The 20,485-nt window shown below is 52.3% G+C and overlaps 2 protein-coding genes across 5 annotated transcripts in view; one reads left to right on the top strand and one right to left on the bottom strand.

The window, feature by feature from the left end:
- The window catches only part of TTLL3 (tubulin tyrosine ligase like 3), a 22,767-nt gene extending 8,160 nt beyond the window's left edge, over positions 1-14,607 (top strand). The window contains 7 exon segments of the mRNA XM_084765884.1: positions 298-381; positions 1,903-2,098; positions 5,344-5,492; positions 7,843-8,086; positions 9,793-10,228; positions 13,751-14,041; positions 14,043-14,607. Coding sequence (XP_084622010.1) covers positions 298-381; positions 1,903-2,098; positions 5,344-5,492; positions 7,843-8,086; positions 9,793-10,228; positions 13,751-14,041; positions 14,043-14,306 — 1,664 coding nt within the window. The 3' untranslated portion in view covers positions 14,307-14,607.
- The window catches only part of RPUSD3 (RNA pseudouridine synthase D3), a 21,937-nt gene extending 1,452 nt beyond the window's left edge, over positions 1-20,485 (bottom strand). The window contains exons 1-9 of one of the 4 annotated variants that reach the window (XM_084765910.1): positions 20,331-20,485; positions 19,779-19,900; positions 19,074-19,118; positions 18,885-18,984; positions 18,261-18,368; positions 18,094-18,178; positions 17,763-17,886; positions 17,272-17,411; positions 6,089-6,173 (exon numbers count right to left, since the gene is read on the bottom strand). In XM_084765910.1, coding sequence (XP_084622036.1) covers positions 6,168-6,173; positions 17,272-17,411; positions 17,763-17,886; positions 18,094-18,178; positions 18,261-18,368; positions 18,885-18,984; positions 19,074-19,118; positions 19,779-19,900; positions 20,331-20,431 — 831 coding nt within the window. In that variant the 5' untranslated portion in view covers positions 20,432-20,485 and the 3' untranslated portion in view covers positions 6,089-6,167. Of the gene's footprint in view, positions 1-6,088; positions 6,174-10,236; positions 12,599-16,285; positions 16,703-17,271; positions 17,412-17,762; positions 17,887-18,093; positions 18,179-18,260; positions 18,369-18,884; positions 18,985-19,073; positions 19,119-19,778; positions 19,901-20,330 lie in introns of those variants that run through there. The other 3 variants (XM_084765908.1, XM_084765907.1, XM_084765909.1) reach the window with 3 other exon arrangements.

Here is a 20,485-nt window from a genome sequence, read left to right as displayed (position 1 = left end):
AATTTCAGACAGCTGAAACTGCAAGACCCTGTCTCAGAAAGAGAGAAAGAAGGAAGGAAGGAAGGAAGGAAGGAAGGAAGGAAGGAAGGAAGGAAAGAAGGTTATCCAGGTCACTTTCTAGAGACAGTCTGGTCACACTGTGGTTCAGTGTTCAATAGCTGGGATAGCAGCCAGGTGCTAGGGTGAGACAGGGAAAGAAGGTTCTGGATCCAAAATGGGGCAAGCCATGGTGAGGTTCCAGAACCAGGAGAGGCCTGGAGCCTGGGGGCTGAGCAGGGTATCCCTGCCTGGGAGCAGAGGACTTCTGGCTGACAGCTGCCCGCAGCGTTCTCAAGCTGGTGATGAAGTCGGAAGAGGCAAGAGAGGCAGAGGCCCTCCTCGGTGAGTGCTGTGGTGACCTCCGCTCCCTTGGCTATGTGCCCAGCCACCCATTCATTTCTTCATCCATATGTTTGAGTCATGTGACCAGGCTGCAGCCTTTGCCGCCAACCTTTCTGCCCATCGTCCCACCTGTGAATATTGTCCATCCCTATTCACCCAGCCGTCCACCTGTCTACCTACCTGCTGTCCGTCCATTCTCTCAGCCATCCTCCCACGTGGCCACCCCCTCTGCCTATCACTTCTGTCACCTACCATGCCATCCTTCCCATGTTATACCCAGCTCTCCACTCCCGTCTTCCTGTCCTCGCACAGGTCTATCTGCCTGTCTTGCCACCTTGTTTGTCCGTCCTCTGTTTACCGCCTGACATCCTGAAATCTATCCCTGCATCTACCCTGCACCTGGCTACCTGGCTACCTGATTGACCACTGTAGAGAGGCAGGCTGAGGTCACGTGGCCCCGTCCCAGCCTGTAAGAACCACTCAGGTTCTCTGGGGATGACGCAGAGGAACACAGCAATGTACAGATGTCCCAAAGAAACCCTGTGCCTGTGCATAGGGAACATCTGGGAGGGGAGGGGACATAGGAATCCTCCTTCATGCTAGTCCATCCTGTCGGTTTCCCTTCCCCCTCTCCTGCAATACTGGGGCTCCACAGCCAAAGGACGCTGGGAAGAGATGGGCAGCCTTACAGGAAGGAGAAAAGTCCCTGGCCCTTCCAGAGGATCCCCCCCTACACACATGTACTTTGATTGCTGTCATTTAACCTAGGTGGATCAGGTACCAAAAAGATGGTATGTACCAGGATCTGGGCCACAGGGGACCCTCTGTGGCCAGAGACCCTGCACTTGAACTTCTGTGTGCCGAGCTCTAGTATAGGTCAGGCTGCAGGTGGGCAGTTGAAGGCTTGGTTGCATGTCAGTTTTTAAATAGGCAAAAGGCTGAGCCAAGGTTGTGAGTAGGTACCAGGTCCTTTGAGGTAAGGGCTGGCTTCTCATTTCCAGCTGAATGCTTCTGTTAGCACAAGGCCATTAGCATTTTGTGTCTTATGGGCTGCAGATGGCCATCAGGATTCTGAGAGGGGGGATGGACTTCAGGTATCCAGGGGGGTGTAGGAAGCTATGTCAGTGTGTATCTGGGTTCAGTTCACCTGGGCCAAGGTTTCTAGGTACATTGTAGGGCCAAGATGTGTTGGGGTGCTTGGGGATGGAAAGCTGCAGGTAGATGCTGGTGTTGGTGTGTTCTGGAACTGTTGGCATTTATACCGGAGCCTTCGTTGATTAAGGGTGCAGGGACAGTGGAAGCCAGGGATAAAATGCTTGGGCTGCAGGGGTTCAGAGCAGTTTCAGGCAAGGGAGGGGCATGTCCCAGGGTGGCTGGGGATCAGGTTCACACTGGGCCTCAGGTGTCTTTAGGCCAATGTCTTCAGGTAAGTGATAGGCTTCAAGTCAGCAAAGTGCAATGGCATGTGTCACATTACCTGCTTCAACATGGACTATTTACAGGTCCCTTCTATCCCCACAGAAGACACACAGTCCAAGAAACAGGAAAAAAAGGCAGTGACAGTGTCCCCAGACTTTGTGGATGAGGCTCTGAGTGCATGTGAGGAGCACCTTAGCAGCATGGCCCACAAAGACATCGACAAGGACCCCAGTGCCCCACTGTACTTCAGCCCTGAGGGTTCGTCCCTCTTCCTCCAGCGCTACTACCAAATAATCCAGTAAGTTCCCTACGGTGCAGGGCTCCGGGCATGCGCAGGTGTTACAGTCAGATGCTGTCCAGTAAGTTCCCTATGGTGCAGGGCTCCGGGCATGCGCAGGTGTTAGAGTCAGATGCTGTCCAGTAAGTTCCCTATAGTGCAGGGCTCCGGGCATGCGCAGGTGTTACAGTCAGATGCTGTCCAGTAAGTTCCCTATGGTTCAGGGCTACGGGCATGCGCAGGTGTTACAGTCAGATGCTGTCCAGTAAGATCCCTATGGTGCAGGGCTACGGGCATGCGCAGGTGCTACAGTCAGATGCTGTCCAGTAAGTTCCCTACGGTGCAGGGCTACGGGCATGCGCAGGTGCTACAGTCAGATGCTGTCCAGTAAGTTCCCTATGGTGCAGGGCTACGGGCATGCGCAGGTGTTACAGTCAGATGCTGTCCAGTAAGTTCCCTACGGTGCAGGGCTCCGGGCATGCGCAGGTGCTACAGTCAGATGCTGTCCAGTAAGTTCCCTATGGTGCAGGGCTACGGGCATGCGCAGGTGTTACAGTCAGATGCTGTCCAGTAAGTTCCCTATGGTGCAGGGCTACGGGCATGCGCAGGTGTTACAGTCAGATGCTGTCCAGTAAGATCCCTATGGTGCAGGGCTATGGGCATGCGCAGGTGTTACAGTCAGATGCTGTCCAGTAAGTTCCCTATGGTGCAGGGCTACGGGCATGCGCAGGTGTTACAGTCAGATGCTGTCTAGTAAGTTCCCTATGGTGCAGGGCTCCGGGCATGCGCAGGTGTTACAGTCAGATGCTGTCCAGTAAGATCCCTATGGTGCAGGGCTCCGGGCATGCGCAGGTGTTACAGTCAGATGCTGTCCAGTAAGTTCCCTATAGTGCAGGGCTACGGGCATGCGCAGGTGTTACAGTCAGATGCTGTCCAGTAAGTTCCCTATAGTGCAGGGCTACGGGCATGCGCAGGTGTTAGAGTCAGATGTTGTTCAGCTAGCACAACCTAAGCTCCTCTTCCTGATTTTGTTTTCATGAACACTCCTGCACAGTAACCCTCAGAGGCTCCCACTGGCTTCACAAGAGAGTCCAGTCCACTTTTTCCACCTTACCATAGTATAGGCCCAAGGTGGTAGCTTGGGTTGTCAGTAGACCTAAATTTCAGTTCTTTCTTTCCATCTCCCAAGCTCTATGACCCTGGGAACATCACTGAGCTTTCTGAACATTGTCTTAAATGCAAAATACCTTTAAAAACAGCATCCAACAGCCGGGTGGTGGCTCATACCTTTAGTCCTGGCACTTGGGAGGCGGAGGCAGGCAGAGCTCTATGAGTTTGGGGCCAACCTGGTCTACAGAGCAAGTTCCAGAATAGCTGGAGTTCTAGGAGTACACAGGAAGACCTTGTCAAGAGAAAACTTAAAAAAAAAATCATCACCTTGGAGAAGGATATTTTGTATTGTGGGGACAGCATAGGCGTGGTGGTGTCCACTCAAAATAGGAATCTAAGGCATTTAGATTTCACCCTAGGGTCCATTTGTCACTGTGTGGCACAGAACACGAATTCCCATAGGAAGGAAATAGGTGTCATAAGAAAGGGCTTTGGGGTCAGTCACATTTGGAAAACCTTGAGTTAAACATAGTGAATTTAACAAGTTTCCTTGTTGTGAACAAAAGCATCAGGGAGGGAGAGACCAGCGGTGATGACTTGGAGCTTGCTTGAGTAGTGGAAGGCAGGAGGCAGGGGGCAGGATCTGGTAGCAGCAGAATGTGGCAAGCTCTCGGTGAGCACCACCAGTGTGTATACCGTTGTGCAGGCTCCAGAGCCAAAGCACTGCAGGGCGCAGCACCTGGGTGGGAGGCTCGCAGGAGACCACCAGGTGGCAGCACTGAGGGACTCAAGTGGGGGTGGTAACCAAAAGAATCTGAAGGACTTTGAATAAATGAGGGAATCAGGGGACCCACAGCTGTAGCAAATAACTAGGGTCTTTTTCCTAAGTAGCAGGAAATGACAGCAAATCGATCCTATGCTTTTCCCTCGGTGGCAGGAAACATAAGGCTGCTTGTCATTTTTACAGCGATGGGGTAGAACTCAGGACCCCAGCTTTAGGCAAGTGCTTTACCAAGTGAGCTAACCCCAGCCCCAAGGTAGCTTTCTGTTTCTTTTAAATTGGTGTGCATGAGAGCCACCGTATGCTGTGCAGGTCAGAGGACAATCTTGTGGAATTCTTGATACTTCCCATAAAAAGAAAGCTATCTATGGCAGAGGTGCTAAAGTGAGGTTAGCACCCAGGGGAGGGGTCTTTGTTGTCCAGCAGTTTAAATGAGGCAGCCCTCTAGGACAGTATATACCCAAGGACACTGTCCTTCCTGTAGGGAACAAAGTCTCCCCTTTCCTGCGAACCCCTGTATGTCTAGGCCAATTTCTTCCCAAACACATGCCCAGCCAAGCACTAAGTCTTTTAGAGAGTGCCTGCCAAGGGGCAGGGGCTGTGTTGGAGAGTGAGCCATAGCAGACAGCATGCTCTGCAGAAGACCGTCCTGCAGGCTCCACCTGTGGCTCAGAGGAGAGTGTGTACTCAACCTAGCTGGCCCTGGGTTCAAGGCCAGCCCCCCACAGTAGAAAGGCCAGAAGGAGAGGGCAGACAGTAACTGAATAAATGGATGCGTAGCGTGGGAGAGAAACAAATCCTGGTGAGGGGGGATAGAGACAAGCCTGAGAAGACGTAGGCTAAGAAAGGACTGACTGCCACTCAGAGTTGAGTCCAGCTTAGGAGTGTGGGCCTCTGAAAGCACCTTTGGGTGAATCAGTCAGGCGTTTGTACCCTGGTCCAATGGGTCACTCCACCTGGTGCGTAGCCTTGGGCAGGTCACTTAACTCCCCCAGCTGCAGTTTGCTCTCCCCTGAACCTGGCTAGTGAATAGTTCCCTGGGGAGCTGCTGGGAGACGAAGGGGAATGTTGGGTTGGGGGGGGGGGGCCTGTGGCAGGGGCGTGGCTTAGCGGATGCTGCCCCATCTCATTAGGAATGGAGGTGTCAGAAGATGGAGTCTAGAACTGGGGAGGGGTGTGGTCCGGATAGGTTAGGGGGGAGTCAGTGACTTGAGGAAAGGAAGTAGGGGGACGCTTGTCTAGGTGTTTCAGGGTCAGGCATGACCAAAGCAGGTTAGAGTATGGCTTGGGGGGGGGGTGGTTATGTCTCCAATTATCCTATACTCTCATCTGGCCCCAGGCCCCACCCACCCCAAGTCCCACTGTCTCCACACAGTGAAGGGGCAAAGCTCAGATACCTGGAGGCCCAGGTCCAGCGCTGTGAAGACATCCTGCAGCAGCTTCGGGCCGTGGTACCCCAGATAGAAATGGAAGGGGATCGAAATATCTGGATCGTGAAGCCAGGAGCCAAGTCCCGTGGCCGAGGTGGGGGAGCAACCTCTTCTTCCAGTTTTAGTACCTTTATGTACTACTAGACGCGAAGGAGGTTAATCGTGCAGAGACTGCCCCACTGCCAGGTTCGAATCTCAGCTCTGTTACTAATATGCTGTGTGACCTTGAACAAGTCAGTTCGCCTCTCTGAGCCTCAGTTTTCTCAGTTGTGACATGGGGATGGCACCAGGGCTTTCTGTCAGGTAAAGGCTAAACACAGCTCATGCCTAACTGCTCAGCATGATGCTGGGTCGGGTGGTCATCCCACCAACATTGCTTCTCTGCCTCTCACTACCTCTAAGACCTTTTCTGGGCTTTCACCTTCATTGAAACACTTCAGTGAACCCACTGTATGCACAAGAGAGTCCAGCATCAGCCCGGCCTTTAAAGACTGCAGAAGGCCTCCTGAGAAATAGAAAACTTGTAATGATACTCTTTATTGAAAAAAGTCTACATGTAAATGTGCAGGTGAGTAAAGTGTCACAAAGTGAACACAATGTATCTCCAGTTCCAGGAGATCCATAAAACAGACATATGTAAAACTCATAAACAGAAGATAAGGAAAGTATATCTGTGCCTCAGGCACTTGATTATAATCCCAGGTAGGTTGGGGATTTAGCTCAGTGGTAGAGCGCTTGCCCAACAAGTGCAAGGCCCTGGGTTCACTCCTCAGCTCTGGAAAGAGAAGAAAAAAAAAAGACAAAATAAAACAGTAATCCCAGGTAGAAGCAAAAAGATCAAGGCCACCCTGGACTACATAAGACCCTGTCACAAAATAAAAGTAAGAAAAAAGAGAGAGGGGAAAAGCAAGCTGGGCATAGGGGCACAAGCCTTTAATCCCAGCAGTTGGGATGCAAAGGCAGGTAGATCGCTGTGAGTTTGAAGCCAGCCTGGTCTACAGAGTGAGTTCTAAGCCAATCGGAGCTGCATGGTGAGATGTATGAGGCGGTAGCCAGAGTCGGTGCACAGGGTGAGGTGGCATCTGCTGAGGCTCACCGTGGGCCCAGCCTCACCGCACAGCCTCACTGAGCTCCATATGAGCCTGTGAAAGCGGGGCCCAGACAGCCATGCGACCTGGAGAGCTCTCCCAGGACCTGGCCCAGCAGCTGCCTTCACTCTTGGCAGCGGGAGGGGGGTTTGGGTATGCTTTTCAGTTTTCTCTTAATTGCCGGGGAAAGGAGTGTATGCGTATGGTCAACACTATCTAAATGTTTCTACCATGTGTGCACAGGAATGTGAGGACAACTCAGAGGGCTCTGTTTTCTCCTCCTGCTGTTCTGGGGACTGAGCTCAGGCGATCAGCCTTGTGACAAGTACTTGTACCCACCGAGCCACCTTGCCCTTATCTATTTTTTACTTTGTTTTGTTTTTTGTTTTTTTGAGACAGGGTTTCTCTGTGTAGCTTTGACTGTCCTGGACTCACTTTGTAGACCAGGCTGTCCTTGAACTCACAGAGATCACAGGTAGCCTGCCTCTGCCTCCCAAGTGCTGGGATTAAAGGCATCTGCCACCACTGCCCGGCCTTATTTTTTAATTTTATGTGTCTGTGTTTTACCTAGTTGTACATATGTGTACTGTGTGTATGTCTGCTGCCCATGGAGGGTGACAGAAGAGGGTGACAGAGCTCCTGGAAACTGGAGTTATGTCATATGAGTGCTGGGGTCCTCTGTAAGAACAAGTGTTCTTTTTTTTTCCTTAAAGATTTATTTATTTATTTATTTATTTATTATACAATGTTGTATCTGCATGTACAACTACATGTCAGTAGAGGGCACCAGATCACATTATAGATGGTTGTGAGCCACCATATGGTTGCTGGGAATTGAACTCAGGACCTCTGAAGAGCAGCCAGTGCTCTTAACCTCTGAGCCATCTCTCCAGTCCCAGACAGGCTGGCCTCGCACTCACAGCAATCCACCTGCCTCTGCCTCCCAAGTGCTGGGATTACAGGCGTGCGCCACTACGCCCGGCCCAACAAGTGTTCTTAATGTTGGGCTATCTCAGCCAGGCTTGGTGGCACATGCCTGTAATCCTGGCACTCAGGAGGCAGAGGCAAGCGGATCTCTGTGAGTTCGAGGCCAGACTGGTCTACAAAGCAAGTCCAGGACAGCAAGGGTTCTGTATAATAAAGAAACCCTGTTTTGAAAACCCAAAAACCCAACCCTCACCCCCCCCAAAAGAGTTAGGCCATCTCTCCAGCCCCCACCTCCATAGTCAAACAATTGTTTTTCTAAGAGAAGATCGTGTGACTGGGGTGGGGACAGTCTTAAGGTTCAGCTGGATTCTGTAGGGACTTGAGCTTCTCCCTGACCTCGTGGTCCATGACAGCCTGCTCTCCCCTCAGGGATTATGTGCATGGACCACCTGGAGGAGATGCTGAAGCTAGTGGACTGCAACACCATGCTGATGAAGGACGGCAAGTGGGTCGTGCAGAAGTACATCGAGCGGCCGCTGCTCATCTTTGGCACCAAGTCCGACCTGAGACAGTGGTTCCTGGTGACTGACTGGAACCCACTCACTGTGTGGTTCTACCGAGAGAGCTACATCCGCTTTTCCACACAGCCCTTCTCCCTGAAGAACCTGGACAAGTGAGCACCGCCTCCCCTGACTGCTGGGTCAGACTAACAGAACAGTGCTGGGTTTCAGACCACAGACTCCACAGGCGGGTGGGAGTTGGCAGGGGTGGGGGGTGGGGTGGGGGCGGTGGGGGGAAAGGCAGGCTTCCCATCCTTCAACACCCGTGCTTTCACCCTGCGGGAGATTGCCAACGCAATGCCCTGGGGATACAGACCTGAACAAAACAAGATCCCAGCTCTCACGGGCTTACAGCTCAGCAGTGAGCTTGAGTAGTTATGGCTAACAGGGCAGAACAGTGGCTCCCAGCCTCCCTGATGCTGTGAACCTTTAATACAGTTCCTCACGTTGTGGTGACCCCCAACTATGAAATTATTTTCGTTGCTACTTCGTGACTGTAATTTTGCTACTGTTATGAATTATAATGCACCTGTTTTCTGATGGCCTTAGGCAACCCCTGTGAAAAGGGGTCACTACCCATAGATTGAGAGCCACTGGGATAGAAGGTGGTGTGTAGATTTGGGTAAAGGCAGACTGAAAATAACTTGAGAGAGGAAAGGCAATTCGTAGTCTGCTTGTGGATTGAGAAGAAACCTTGGTGAGGCCTGGGTTCAAATTCCATCTCGTCAGTATCAAGTTGTGCGCCTCTGGAGAAGTTAAAAATGACTTACGCAGCCGGGCATGGTGGCACATGCCTTTAATCCCAGCACTCGGGAGGCAGAGGCAGGCGGATCACTGTGAGTTCGCGGCAGCCTGGTCTACAAAGTGAGTCTAGGACAGCCAAGGCTACACAGAGAAACCCTGTCTCAAAACAAAAAACAAAAAACAAAACAAAAAACAAACAAAAAAGACATACACCTCCGTTTCTAGCAGGGCCACAGTGGGCCACATCTGTAATCCCAGCCCTTGGGAGGCTGAATGGGAAGATTGTGATTTTAAAGGATAGCCTGGGCTATATAGTGAGAGCCCCCTCTCAAGACAAAACAAGCCAGGTGGGCTAGCCCTTAACTGCAATCCTAGAACTTGGGAGGCCAATGCAGGAGTCAAAATCAAGCCAGGTACAGTAGTGGATGCCTGTGATGAAGATATTTGGAAGGCAGAGGCAGGACTATCAGGGTAAACTGTCATCCTCAGCCACATGGTGAGTTTGAATCTGGCCTGGGCTACGTTTGGCCTTTTCAAAGAAAAAAAAGAGCTGCCTCAGTTTCCCCATCTGAAGACTGGAGCACCTGTACAGTGTAGCTGTCTGTAACAAGCACTTCGCATGCCATCATCGGGCCTTCTGCTTGGTTCTATCAGTCACTTCTCAGACACAATGAAGTGAGTCGCTGCCACTTTAGGGATGTGAGGCGAGCGGGATAAATGGCTTGCCTGGGGTCTCACAGCTGGTCACTGGGGATGGGATGTGACCATCCTTTGATGACTCAGTGTCATGCTCTCCCTATCTTACTCCTTGCCCCACACAGGAAGGATGAACTAGGCCCAAAGCGCTTGCTACTGTGGCCCGCCTGCAACACCTGAGTGTTCCGAGAGATGACTAGCCCTGCCTTAGGTGAAGGGGTTGGGGGTATTGATCTTGATTGGTTTTGTCCTACTGATCTTTCAGCAGAGGTGCGTCTTGGTTGAGCTCACCAGGATGGCTGACTCCAGGACTCGGCCTGCAGCCTTAAGGTTGGGTGTGGGGCTCCAAGGCTGAGCCTGTCTCTCTGTCCCACTCTAGCTCTGTGCACCTGTGTAACAACTCCATCCAGAAACACTTGGCGGCCTCCTGTAACCGGCACCCACTGCTGCCCCAAGACAACATGTGGTCTAGCCAGAGGTTTCAGGCCCACTTGCAGGAGGTGGGCGCCCCAAATGTCTGGTCCAGTGTCATCGTGCCTGGCATGAAGGCTGCTGTGATCCACGCCTTGCAGACTTCCCAAGACACTGTGCAGTGCCGGAAGGCCAGCTTCGAGCTCTATGGGGCCGACTTTGTGTTTGGGGAAGACTTCCGGCCCTGGTTGATTGAAATCAACGCCAGCCCTACCATGGCACCTTCTACAGCTGTCACTGCCCGCCTCTGCGCTGGTGTGCAAGCAGATACACTACGTGTGGTTATTGACCGTCGACTGGACCGTAGCTGTGACACGGGAGCTTTTGAGCTCATCTATAAGCAGGTAAGATGCTCCAGCACTTTCCACAGGTAACCCCACAGCGAAACCCTGGGTTCTGCTCTGAGAAATGGTTAAAGACCTGGGTTCCTCGATCTTAACACAGACACTTCCCTCTGGCCTGTCTCATCTGTGACCTAGAGGTTCCTGTTCTGAGAGGCGTTACTGCCATGAGTTCATACTCATAGATGTTTTCAGAGGCTTTGGGGCCTCCTCAATTTCCAATCACAACTCCAAGCCTCTAGGTAGCCTCATTTCCTATCTGTAATATAAGACTGTAACTGGCACCTCCCTTTGTGTACTGTGAGAATGGAGCAGTTTGATCTGTGCCTGGGGCTTTGTTAGGGGCCTAGACAGAGGACACAAAGGATGGCTTTAGCTACTGTGCTTGCCCAGGAAGGCTGATGGCAGCTCCATCAATTGCAAGGTCTATCAAGAGTCAATTAGTAGTGTCTGTTATTGTTGTTGTAACAGTTGTTATGCTATTGATCTTTTTCCAAAAGCAGATTATTTATTTTTTGGTTTTCAAGACAGGGTTTCTCTGTGTAGCCTTGGCTGTCCTGACATGCTTTATAGACCAGGCTGGCCTTCAGCTCACAGGGATCTATCTGCCTGCCTCTGCCTCCCAAGTGCTGGGATGACAGGCATGTGCCACCAGGCCCAGCTCCAAAAACAGATTATTTAATAAGTACCGGATTTTTTTTTAATCAGCCAAAAACATCGTTTTGTTGTTTTTTAGTTTTTTTAGACAGGGACTTACTCTGAATAGCCTAGGTTGGCCTGGAACTTACGCTGTTGCCCAGGGTAGCCTGAAACTCATGGCTTTTCTCCTGCTTCAAGCCTTCTAAGTACTAAGGTTATAGGTCTGTGTCATCATACCCAGCTTGGAAAGAAAATATCTCCACAGTGCTACAATCTCCCAGTGTTTATCAGAATTCTGAATCCACCAATGATGACATCCTCCGCTAGGCCAAAGGCCTCAGGGAGTACTCAGCTCTCAGGGGCACACCAGGGCATGCTTTAGAATACCCTAGGTTTTCCCAGTCCAGCATCATACCTGGACACAGGACTGGCTTCTCCTACCTCTGTCTTCAGGAGGCTGTGACAGGGGGATCACTTTGAGTTCAAGGGAAGCCTGGGTTACATAGTGACTCCCAGCTGGCCCAGGCTTCAGAGTGAAACCCTATTTCAAAACGGCAATCGTACAAACACAGACAACTTGTCAGGCGTGGTGGCGCACACCTTTAATCCCAGTACTCAGGAGGCAGAGGCAGGTGGGTCTCTGTAAATTCGAGGCCAGCCTGGTCTACAAAGCGAGTCCAGGACATTCAGGACTACAGGAGAAACCCTGTCTCGCAAAAACAAAAAAATAAAAACACACAACCTTAAAAGAATGCTTTTAAGGGTTTCTGGATTCCGAGGGCATTTTTAAAGTAGGAGTCTTCCAGCTAAGATTCACCGAGGTCTAGGTTTGCTACAGGAAGGCAAAACACCGACCACATAACCTGAGTGGCCCCATGTTTCTTACGGTTCTGATCATTTCTTAGAATAGCAGTTCTCAAACTGTGGGTTGCAAGCCCTTTGGGGGCTGAACAACCTTTTCACAGGAGTCTCAGGTGTTAGTGATGGAATCCTGGGCCTGCGTGCTAGGCATGTGCAGCACTACTGAGCTACACCTTCAGCTTTAGAGACGTAAACGGAGGAAGTATGAGCAGGCATCCATATACACCTGTAATCCCCACACTAAGGCAACAGAGGCAGGAGGAGTGTCACAAGTTCTCAGCCAGCCTAGTTGACATAGCAAATGCCAGTTGAGCCAGGGCTTGATAATGACACTTTGTAACAAACAGTGTAATCTTGGACGAGAACAGGGCAAATGTTAATGGGAAAGAGAAACTACTTTGCAGTTTAAAAATGATCAAAATCTGCATGGGCCGTGGCAACACACACCAGTAGTCCTAGCATTTAGGAGGTTGAGGCAGGAAGATCAGGAGTTTAAGATCTATATAGTGAGCTTGAGGCCAGCCTGGGCTACATGAAACCTTGTCTCACAACAACAACAACAACAACAACAACAACAACAACAACAACAATTGCATGGCTGGAGAGAGTGAGCCAGGCTTGGCAAATGCACGTGCATATTTCAGATGCTCCTGTCCCTCAGATACCTTTTACTGCTGATGTGTTTTTGAGGACTAGTGTACACCCAAGGTGGCTACACTGGCGGCTTTGTCTCTCTGACCTTCTTTGATGTAGGACAGCTCTGCTGTTTTCTTCCTAGTCCTTTGAAGGCCAGGTTGGCTGGCCTGGAGCTCTGTCCCACATTCTGTTTTATCTGATTATCTCCGGGTTTCAGTCTGTTCTCTGTCCTGTAAACTAGAAGATAGGTTAACAACTTGATGAGGTTCCGGGTAGAGATTTTTGGCAAAAACAAAACAAAACAAAACAGCAGCAGCAACAACAACAAAAACCCAAAACAAACAAATAAACAAAAAAAAAACCTGAACCAAACCAAAACACTTAAGAAATGACACTGGGCACTTCATATGACTGTCACAAGGCACAGATAGACTCCTAGTTCCTGATGCCAAATTTGGCCTTGGGCTAATGGGCTGCTATCATTTTTTTTTTTATTATATCATACATAAAGGGCCTTGTGTATGTGTGTGGTCATCTGAGGACATTTGTGGGACTCAGTTCTCTCCTTCTGCCCCATGGGTCCTGGGGATTGAATTCAGCAAGTACCTTTACACATCTCAACACTGCCCTCTCCTACCAAATTATTATTTTGTATATCTGTCCATTTTCTGTTGCTAACAACATAATGCCATATACAGTGGGTCTTAATCTTAGGGTTGCGAGTCCTTTCACAGGCGTCTCCTAAGACCATCCTGCATGTCATTAAGATTAATGATTCATAGCTATAGAAAAATTAGTTATGAAGTAACAATGAAATAATTTTATGGTTGGGGGGTCACCTAAACATAAGGAACTGTATTAAAGGGTCACAGCATTAGGAAGGTTGAGAACTACTGCCGTAGACAGTGCTAAGTTATAAAAAATAATAATAGGTTGGGCTGGAGAGATGGCTCAGCAGTTAAAAAGTACCTGCTGTTCTTGAAGAAGACCCAAGTTCAGGTCCCAGCACCCAAGCCTGCAGCTCACAACTGCCTATAACCTCCCCTATCTTAGAAAGCTACTCTAACTTAGAGGCCTCTCTGAGGAAAGCAGGGTTTCTGTGCCTCCTCCTCCTTGGCAGTCACGGTGGGAATTGTGCTTCAACGTAGGAAGCCATGGCTCAGTTCTGCCCATCTCTGGCTGCCCATGGTGTGAAAACACCTGCATGCTAACATAGGCCAGAGGTTGCCTTGGTGGGCAATGGAGTGGGGTTCTTTGTCTGCATGGCTACTCTGGCCTCCTAGTTTCTAGGGCTCTGAGGGGACTTCTGTTTCTCAGAAGTGCCTCTTGACCAGACAGCCCAGAAGCTGATTCTGTCCATCTCGGCCTTGTTTTCTCTCCTGCCCATAGCCTGCTGTGGAGGTGCCCCAGTACGTGGGTATCCGGCTCATGGTGGAAGGCTCTACCATCAAGAAGCCCATGGCAGCAGGTCATCGGCGGACAGGGGTCCGCTCATCACTCCCTCATCTGCTGACCCAGCAAGGCTCTGGGGAAGGCAAGGACTCAGGATCCCCTACCCACAGGTCAGCTCCTAGGAAAGATGCTGGGTCCAGGAGCCTGGGACACACTGAGAAGCAAGATTCTACTGCTACCACCTCGGCCCCAGGAAAGGGGAAGAAAGGCAAGACAAAAAGTGCCACAAGCCCTGGTTTGCCTCACCCTCCAGAAGTGGGAGCCCCTCAATATCAGTGTAGCCCACAATTTCTATAGGTTGCTGGGTCTGAAACAGCCTGAGGCCTGGGGCAAATACCATGCTTCGCAAATACCCCAGTGCTCCCAAGGTCGTTTCTACCTGCTCGCCAAGCCCTTCCCAAGTATCTGGGCTTGCCTTCCCAACCCAAAGACCACCAGGGATAGCAAGTATGAACACTGGGCACCAAGTATCTTTAAATATACAACCAAATGAGTATTCCAAAGTAGTCACCCTGCCAGGCAGGTAGACCAGAAGATGCCATGGCTTGGTCCTAGAGTGCGCGTCCCCGGAGTCCAGACCTCTGCTGCTCTAGTCAGCCTTTACCCTCATACTTCTTTGGGGAAAGGCGCTGCTACCGTGCCCTTCCCACTCCCTAACCAGCCCCCCTAGCCCTCACAGCACCCTGGTGAGGTAGGTGCTATTGTCCTCATTTTCCAGCCGGGGTAGCAGGAAATATAAGGACGTTGCCCGAGGTTGCACAGCTCAGAAGGGGCAGAGCTGGGATACAGACCCAGGTCTGTTGGACCCCCCAAACCCTGTGTTCTTCCTACTGCCTCTGGAGGAGGAGGAGCTGGGAGGGGCTCCATTTGCCTTTGCCTCCCATCCCCCACCTCTGCACATACCCTGTGGGACAGCTGGTCAGGCTGGTGCCTTGCTCAGGTCCTCACAGCTTCCCTTCTCCCACAGCCCTTCCCTACCTCCCTAGCCTCCATGCCAAGGCCTGCCTGCCTTCTCCCTGCGTGCTCCGACCCCAGGGCCAGGTCCTCAGACTGCAGCATAGCCAAATGGTGGGCTCTAAGGCTCTGTCAGCCACAGGCAAGGCCTTGATCCCTCTACCTACTGCCAAAGTTCTGATGTCCTTCCCACCTCACCTTGACCTCAAGCTGGCACCCAGCATGCTGAAACCAGGAAAGGTGGGCCTGGATCTGTGCCTCACACCCTGGCGGGTAGTGCTGAACAGTGGGATCGGGGCTGAAGGGCACAGGCATGGGGCAGCAGCACCCAGACCATGCAGCACCCCAGGGAAGGGCTTCTCTTCCCCAGAACCCTGTTCCAAGACAGAGGCCTGATCATCTCTCTCCCCTCCCCCCCTTTACACCGAGGCTGCTATTCCCTTGCACCTTCGAGGCTACCACTTTGGAAGTGCCTTGTGGCCTCTGCCCTTTGAAGCTGGACCTCTTCCTAGCACCCACAGGGAAGTCAAGGCCAAAGGCAAGTTCAAGGCCAGACTCTTCGACAGACCCAGGGCTGAGGCATACCCCGAGAAGAGGCTGAGCCTCCCCAAACCTTTCACCCTTGACGTCCCAGAGTCTGGGGACCATGGAGACTATGAGGCTAGCGAAACCCCTGCTCTGATCTTCACTGCCCTAATCCTGGATCCAGCATCAAATAATAATAATAATAATATGTGTATATATATAACAAGTAAAGTTCTCTGGACTTGGCTTGAATAGAGGCAAGATTCAGAGCAAGAGCTGTTCATCAGGGCCTCCGTCAGCAAGGCCCACAAAACGGTGGGCATTAGCTTTCTCGGCAGGAAATCTTAGGGTGGGTTAGGGGAAGAGCCCTTACTATACAAATGAGGAAACAGTCTGGACAGGAGACATGGCTGGCCTGAGACTAAATGGCAGTATGTGGAAGGCCAGCCATCAGTGTACCCTCCCAAAGTCAGGGGGTGCTGACAGAATGCCTTCTGCTGAGCACAGAACATTATAAGACATGGGCTTTCCCTAAACCTCAGCCCTTCTCTAGAGGGCACAGGGCTGTGCCTTCCCTCAATGAGGTGGCAGTCAAGCCACCCAAAACTGGGAGACCCAAGAAATGCGTCCCAGTGAAGCATGGCATCTCTTCCCTGTGAAGGACTGGCTGCTGGCCCCCAAAAGCGGTATCTACCTGCAACCTGTGAGTGCGCTGTGGGAGGAGCGGGGGGTTGAAATTCCATGAGCTGTGTCCTCCGAAGTCAGAAGGACTCATGTCTGTACAGTGGTTCACACCTGTCATCCCAGCCCTCGGGAGGCAGAGGCAGGCAACTGAGCTCCCCGCCCAGCCAGGGATACAGGGAGAGACCCAGTCTCAAAAGCAAACAAACCAATCTACCTCCTGGCCAGGAGTGTAGCAAATGGCACCTACTAGGCTGGCCACTGTTCACTTGAGCAGAGAGCACAGTCCCTGATAAACACTTGCTTTCTCAATTTTGGTAAACCAGACTGTGAGGTAGAACTTTATTTAAAGTCCAGAGAGAAGTCACTTGCCCAACACCACACAGCAAGCAAGTGGCCTAACCGGGATTTGATCTTAGGTCTGTTGGATCCAGGAGCCCAGGGCCTTGATGGTGCTCAGCACTGACCTTATGGTCCTTGAGCTGGGCCACAGCCCTTCCTTTTTCTATTTTCCAACTGGGGGGGGGGTCAGATAGTCTATTGTGGGGAGAGCCGCAGACACTGCAGGGTCCGAGAGAAGTAAGGGGGCAGGGGTGCCAGAAGTTCACTGGGGGGGTCCCTGGACCTGGTGCCAGGGAGGAGGAGGCGGTGCAGGTGCAGGTGCAAAGGCATCTGGGCTGCGTGGGAAGGACTCAGGTGGAGGTGTCTGAGCAGGGCTTCATCTAGGACCTGGGGTGGGAGAGACAGCGGCCCTCTGAGTTCCCGCCAGAGGCGCACCCAGCTCTGGTGGACACAGAAGAAAACCTGTAGGGACGTCCCCGGTCTGCATCTGCAGTAGTTTTCTCTAGAGACAGGCGGGCTTGTCTTCAGCTTCTTTTGTGCTTAGGGAAGCCACATGACTAAGCCTCCAGCCAGTGGGATGTGAGGAGACACGCACAGACCTGACCCACAGAGCCCCGATTCACAAAAACCTCTCGTCTCCCCTTCTGGCCAGAGAGCAATAGCATTGGTCCCCAGGTGGCTGCCTAGAGCCAGGCACACTCCTGCTGACTCAACACAAGGAAGAAATGATGCACAAGCCTCAAAGGGAATGGTGAACTTCAGGGGCCTATTTAGAGGTCAGCTACCCCCTCATGCACAGAAGGAGGCCTGAGAGAATATGGCATTTGCTTGAGCCACATGTGGGCCCAGAGGCCAAGCCAGCTGCCTCCTAGTCTTATTGTGCGTGGTGTCTGGAGATCCTGTTCCCCCGACCCCACCCCCAACTCAGAGTAGGCATCATGGGCCTTGGGACCTACCTGTCTCTGGGGCTTGGTGGTCTTGGCTGGCCACAGGAAGCGCTGGCCCAGAACGGTGCCCACACGGGTTGCATAGGTGTGGTCCCCAAGAATTGGGCAGAGCTGTAGAGCCATGTGCACCTGCAGCTGACTGGGGAAGACTGAAAGAAAGGGGATTTGGGAGGCAGTTGCTCTCCCTGACCATGCAGTACTGTCCCTGTCCCCAGATCCTAGGATCTGTGAGGTGACCTCTGCTTCCACACAGAGGCTCATGAGCAGATCAGGACAATGACAGCTTCCAACCCACCCTGCCCGAGAGTTCAACCCTACAGAACTGAAGCCTCTGGGAATAAAGTGTGTGCCAAGCGCTAGCCTGTGGGTGTATGCCTAAAACTGCTGCCTCCTGCTGAGCCCACTCACCCTTGGGAGGTACCAGATGCTCCCTGGCTGTTACCAAGCAACTGTCTTCCTCACAGGCCTCATCTCCCCAGCAGAGTACTGTCCAGACCCACCTGTCAGCGGCTGCAGGTGGACCAGGGCACAGCCACAGCCTGTGGCCATCACATGGAAATGGCTGAGGGTCTTCTTGACACCTTCCATGATGTCCTTTCGAGATGGGGATGTCACTGGGACTGCCTAGGGTACCAGTCAAGAATGACAACACACACTTAGGAGCCCCGTTGAGTCACCCCTACTGCCAGCAGACTTAGGACGGGGCCTCAGCAAAGGCAGCAGCCACATGATTTGTTAGGGCACATTGGAACTAGCCACCCCCATGTGCAGAGCCCAGACTCCTCTGTAGGGCAAAACCCGGGTCTTCTTCCCTGATGGCCTCTGACTTACAAGATCAATGCCATCCATGTGTTCCAGCTTTAGAGGCACGCGGACTGTCCCCTCAGGAGGCTCAGGGATGCCATCGGTGATGGCGCTGAGAAAGGGAAAGGAGGTCTCAGAGCAGCCAGCTGGGAGCCTCCCTCGGCCCTGGGAGTCGCCCTGCCGCTCGCTCTCACCAGTAGGTGGCTGTGGGTCTCTGGGCTCTCCTTGAGTAGTTGAAGAACTTCTGCAGGTGGCTTGCTGTCTGGGGACAACTGGAGAGGAGCACAAGCCCAGAAGCCTCCCTGGGAAAAAGCGGACAAGTCACATGAAGCCTCAGAAAAGAGGGCTAGCTGGCTGCTCTTGCAGAGGGCCAACACCCAGCACCCATGTGGTGGTTCCCAACTGTCTGCAATACCAGTTTGAGATCTGGCGCCCTCTTCTGGCCTCTGGGGCACCAGGCAAGCACTGGTGCAGACATTTACGTGGGTTAAGGGCTCATCCATTTTAACTAAAAACAAATCTTTTGTTTTGTTTTGTTTTGTTTTAAGGCAGTACTCCTCCACCTCCACCCCCCCACCCCCCTACCCCCCCCACCTCCGGCCATTAAAAGGAACACCTGCTTAAGGCCAAACAGTAACACCAGGATTGGAATCCAGACCTCCTGAGAAACAAGTCATAGGGCCGTTTCTCTGGCCCTCAGAAGGAAGGCCAAATGCCCTAAAAGCACCAATGTCCAAGAGTCTACCACGTACCAGGCACTTGAATAAGACTTTTTTTGTACAGTGGGTGTAAGATAAGTGTCCATGGGCGTCACTTACTTCCCAGGTGCTCGCACAACCTGGAGCTCCTGGCTTCCCAGCCCCAGGGCCTGGCTCAGCTGTGGCAGCACAGACAGCAATGTCAGCTCTCCTGGTCTCCCTGGGAAGTTAAGATGGAGTACAAGTTGCCAGAATGCCATCCAACCGTCTCCTCCCGACCGGCCTCTCCCTCCCTGCCCACGCTCATACCTGTCACAGGCAGACCCTGTGGCTTGTTCAGTGTCACCAGAGGTCCTGAAAAATCCCAGAGACGTCAGCAAAAGCAGAGAAGCCTGTATGCACACAGCCTCAGGGGTTATAAGCTCCCAAGCCGACACCAAACAACTTCCTGTTCCCTGCACCTCAAAGCCTTTGCACCTGCCGTTCTAGGCTTTAATTCACATCGGCTCCAATATGCGCCTCTCCTACAGTCCTTGACTGTTTGAGACCAGGGTTCAAACAGGCTGGCCTCAAACTTGCTGCACAGCTAAGTGTGGTCCTGAACTCCTGATGCTCTTTGTCTCTACCTCCCAGAAACAGCAGTGATTCCTCATTATTTCTCACATCAGGACGGTTGATCTCTCAAGGCGGGAGCAATACTTTCCCCAGTACTGAGGAGGCCCCTCGTTGCTTCAGACAGTTGTGAAGCACCCGGAGGCTGGATGCTGGCCCTCTGCAAGAGCAGTCCTCTAACCATCCTTTCTGAGGCCAAGAGGCATGCCGCTTACAGACCCCCGCTATAACTAACCCCAAAGCTTGTTCTGATAGTAAACTAACTTCTGTTACTCAGAACGCAGGGTCGGGGTGGAGACGGTTTCCTACACCTGTCCTCATGACGGTGAGGTTAGGAGTGTCACTGCTGACCGGGCTCCTGCAGCAGCTACCGGGGGTCCGACTCCAGCAGGCTCTCCTCACCTTTCTGATCCACCACAGCTGCCTTCAGTACGTCAGTCAGCTCCTCCAGACCGAGGTTCCCTGTCTGCAGCAGCCCCGGGAAGGGCTGCTCCTTGTGCTTGCTGGAGCCTTGAGGCCGATGCCTGAGAAACATGGTAGAAAGCGGTACCTCCTCCGCCCACCCTGCCTCACCCAACCTTTTTTTTTTTTTTTCAAGATAGGGTTTCTTTGTGTAGCCTTGGCTGTCCTAGACTCGCTTTGTAGACCAGGCTGGCCTCGAACTCACAGCGATGCGCCTGCCTCTGCCTCCCGAGTGCTGGGATTAAAGGCGTGCTTGCGCCTCCAGGCCCAGCTCCCAGCCTCCTCTTAACAAAAGTCTCAGAACTCCCGGGCTCAGCTCACAGTTGGGGTCCACCTGCCCCCTTAGACTTTACAGAAGAGGCATCGGAGGCTCAGAGCGCCAAGGACCACGCAACACGGACGAAATTAGAACTCATGTCCAGATCTGAATGCCTCATTGCCCTCCCCTTACTCAAGCCTTCCCTCTACACGGAAGTGGAATGTTATAATCACCGGGCCTCGGTGCCGAAGCCTGCATCCCTCGGCCGTGCGCAGGTCCCCAGCCCTGGCCGCCAGACCCTAGAGACCCAACGCCAATCTCGCAGGGCGCCCATCACCGGAGCAAGCACAGTACGCACGCGTGTCTATGGCCCCTCCCCCGGCATGCA

Source organism: Acomys minous, assembly GCF_964271855.1.
Source record: "Acomys minous genome assembly, chromosome: 17".
Classification (NCBI taxonomy): Eukaryota; Metazoa; Chordata; class Mammalia; order Rodentia; family Muridae; genus Acomys; species Acomys minous.
The sequence above is the reverse complement of the archived record's forward strand: the minus strand, read 5'-3'. Positions and strand labels throughout refer to the sequence as shown.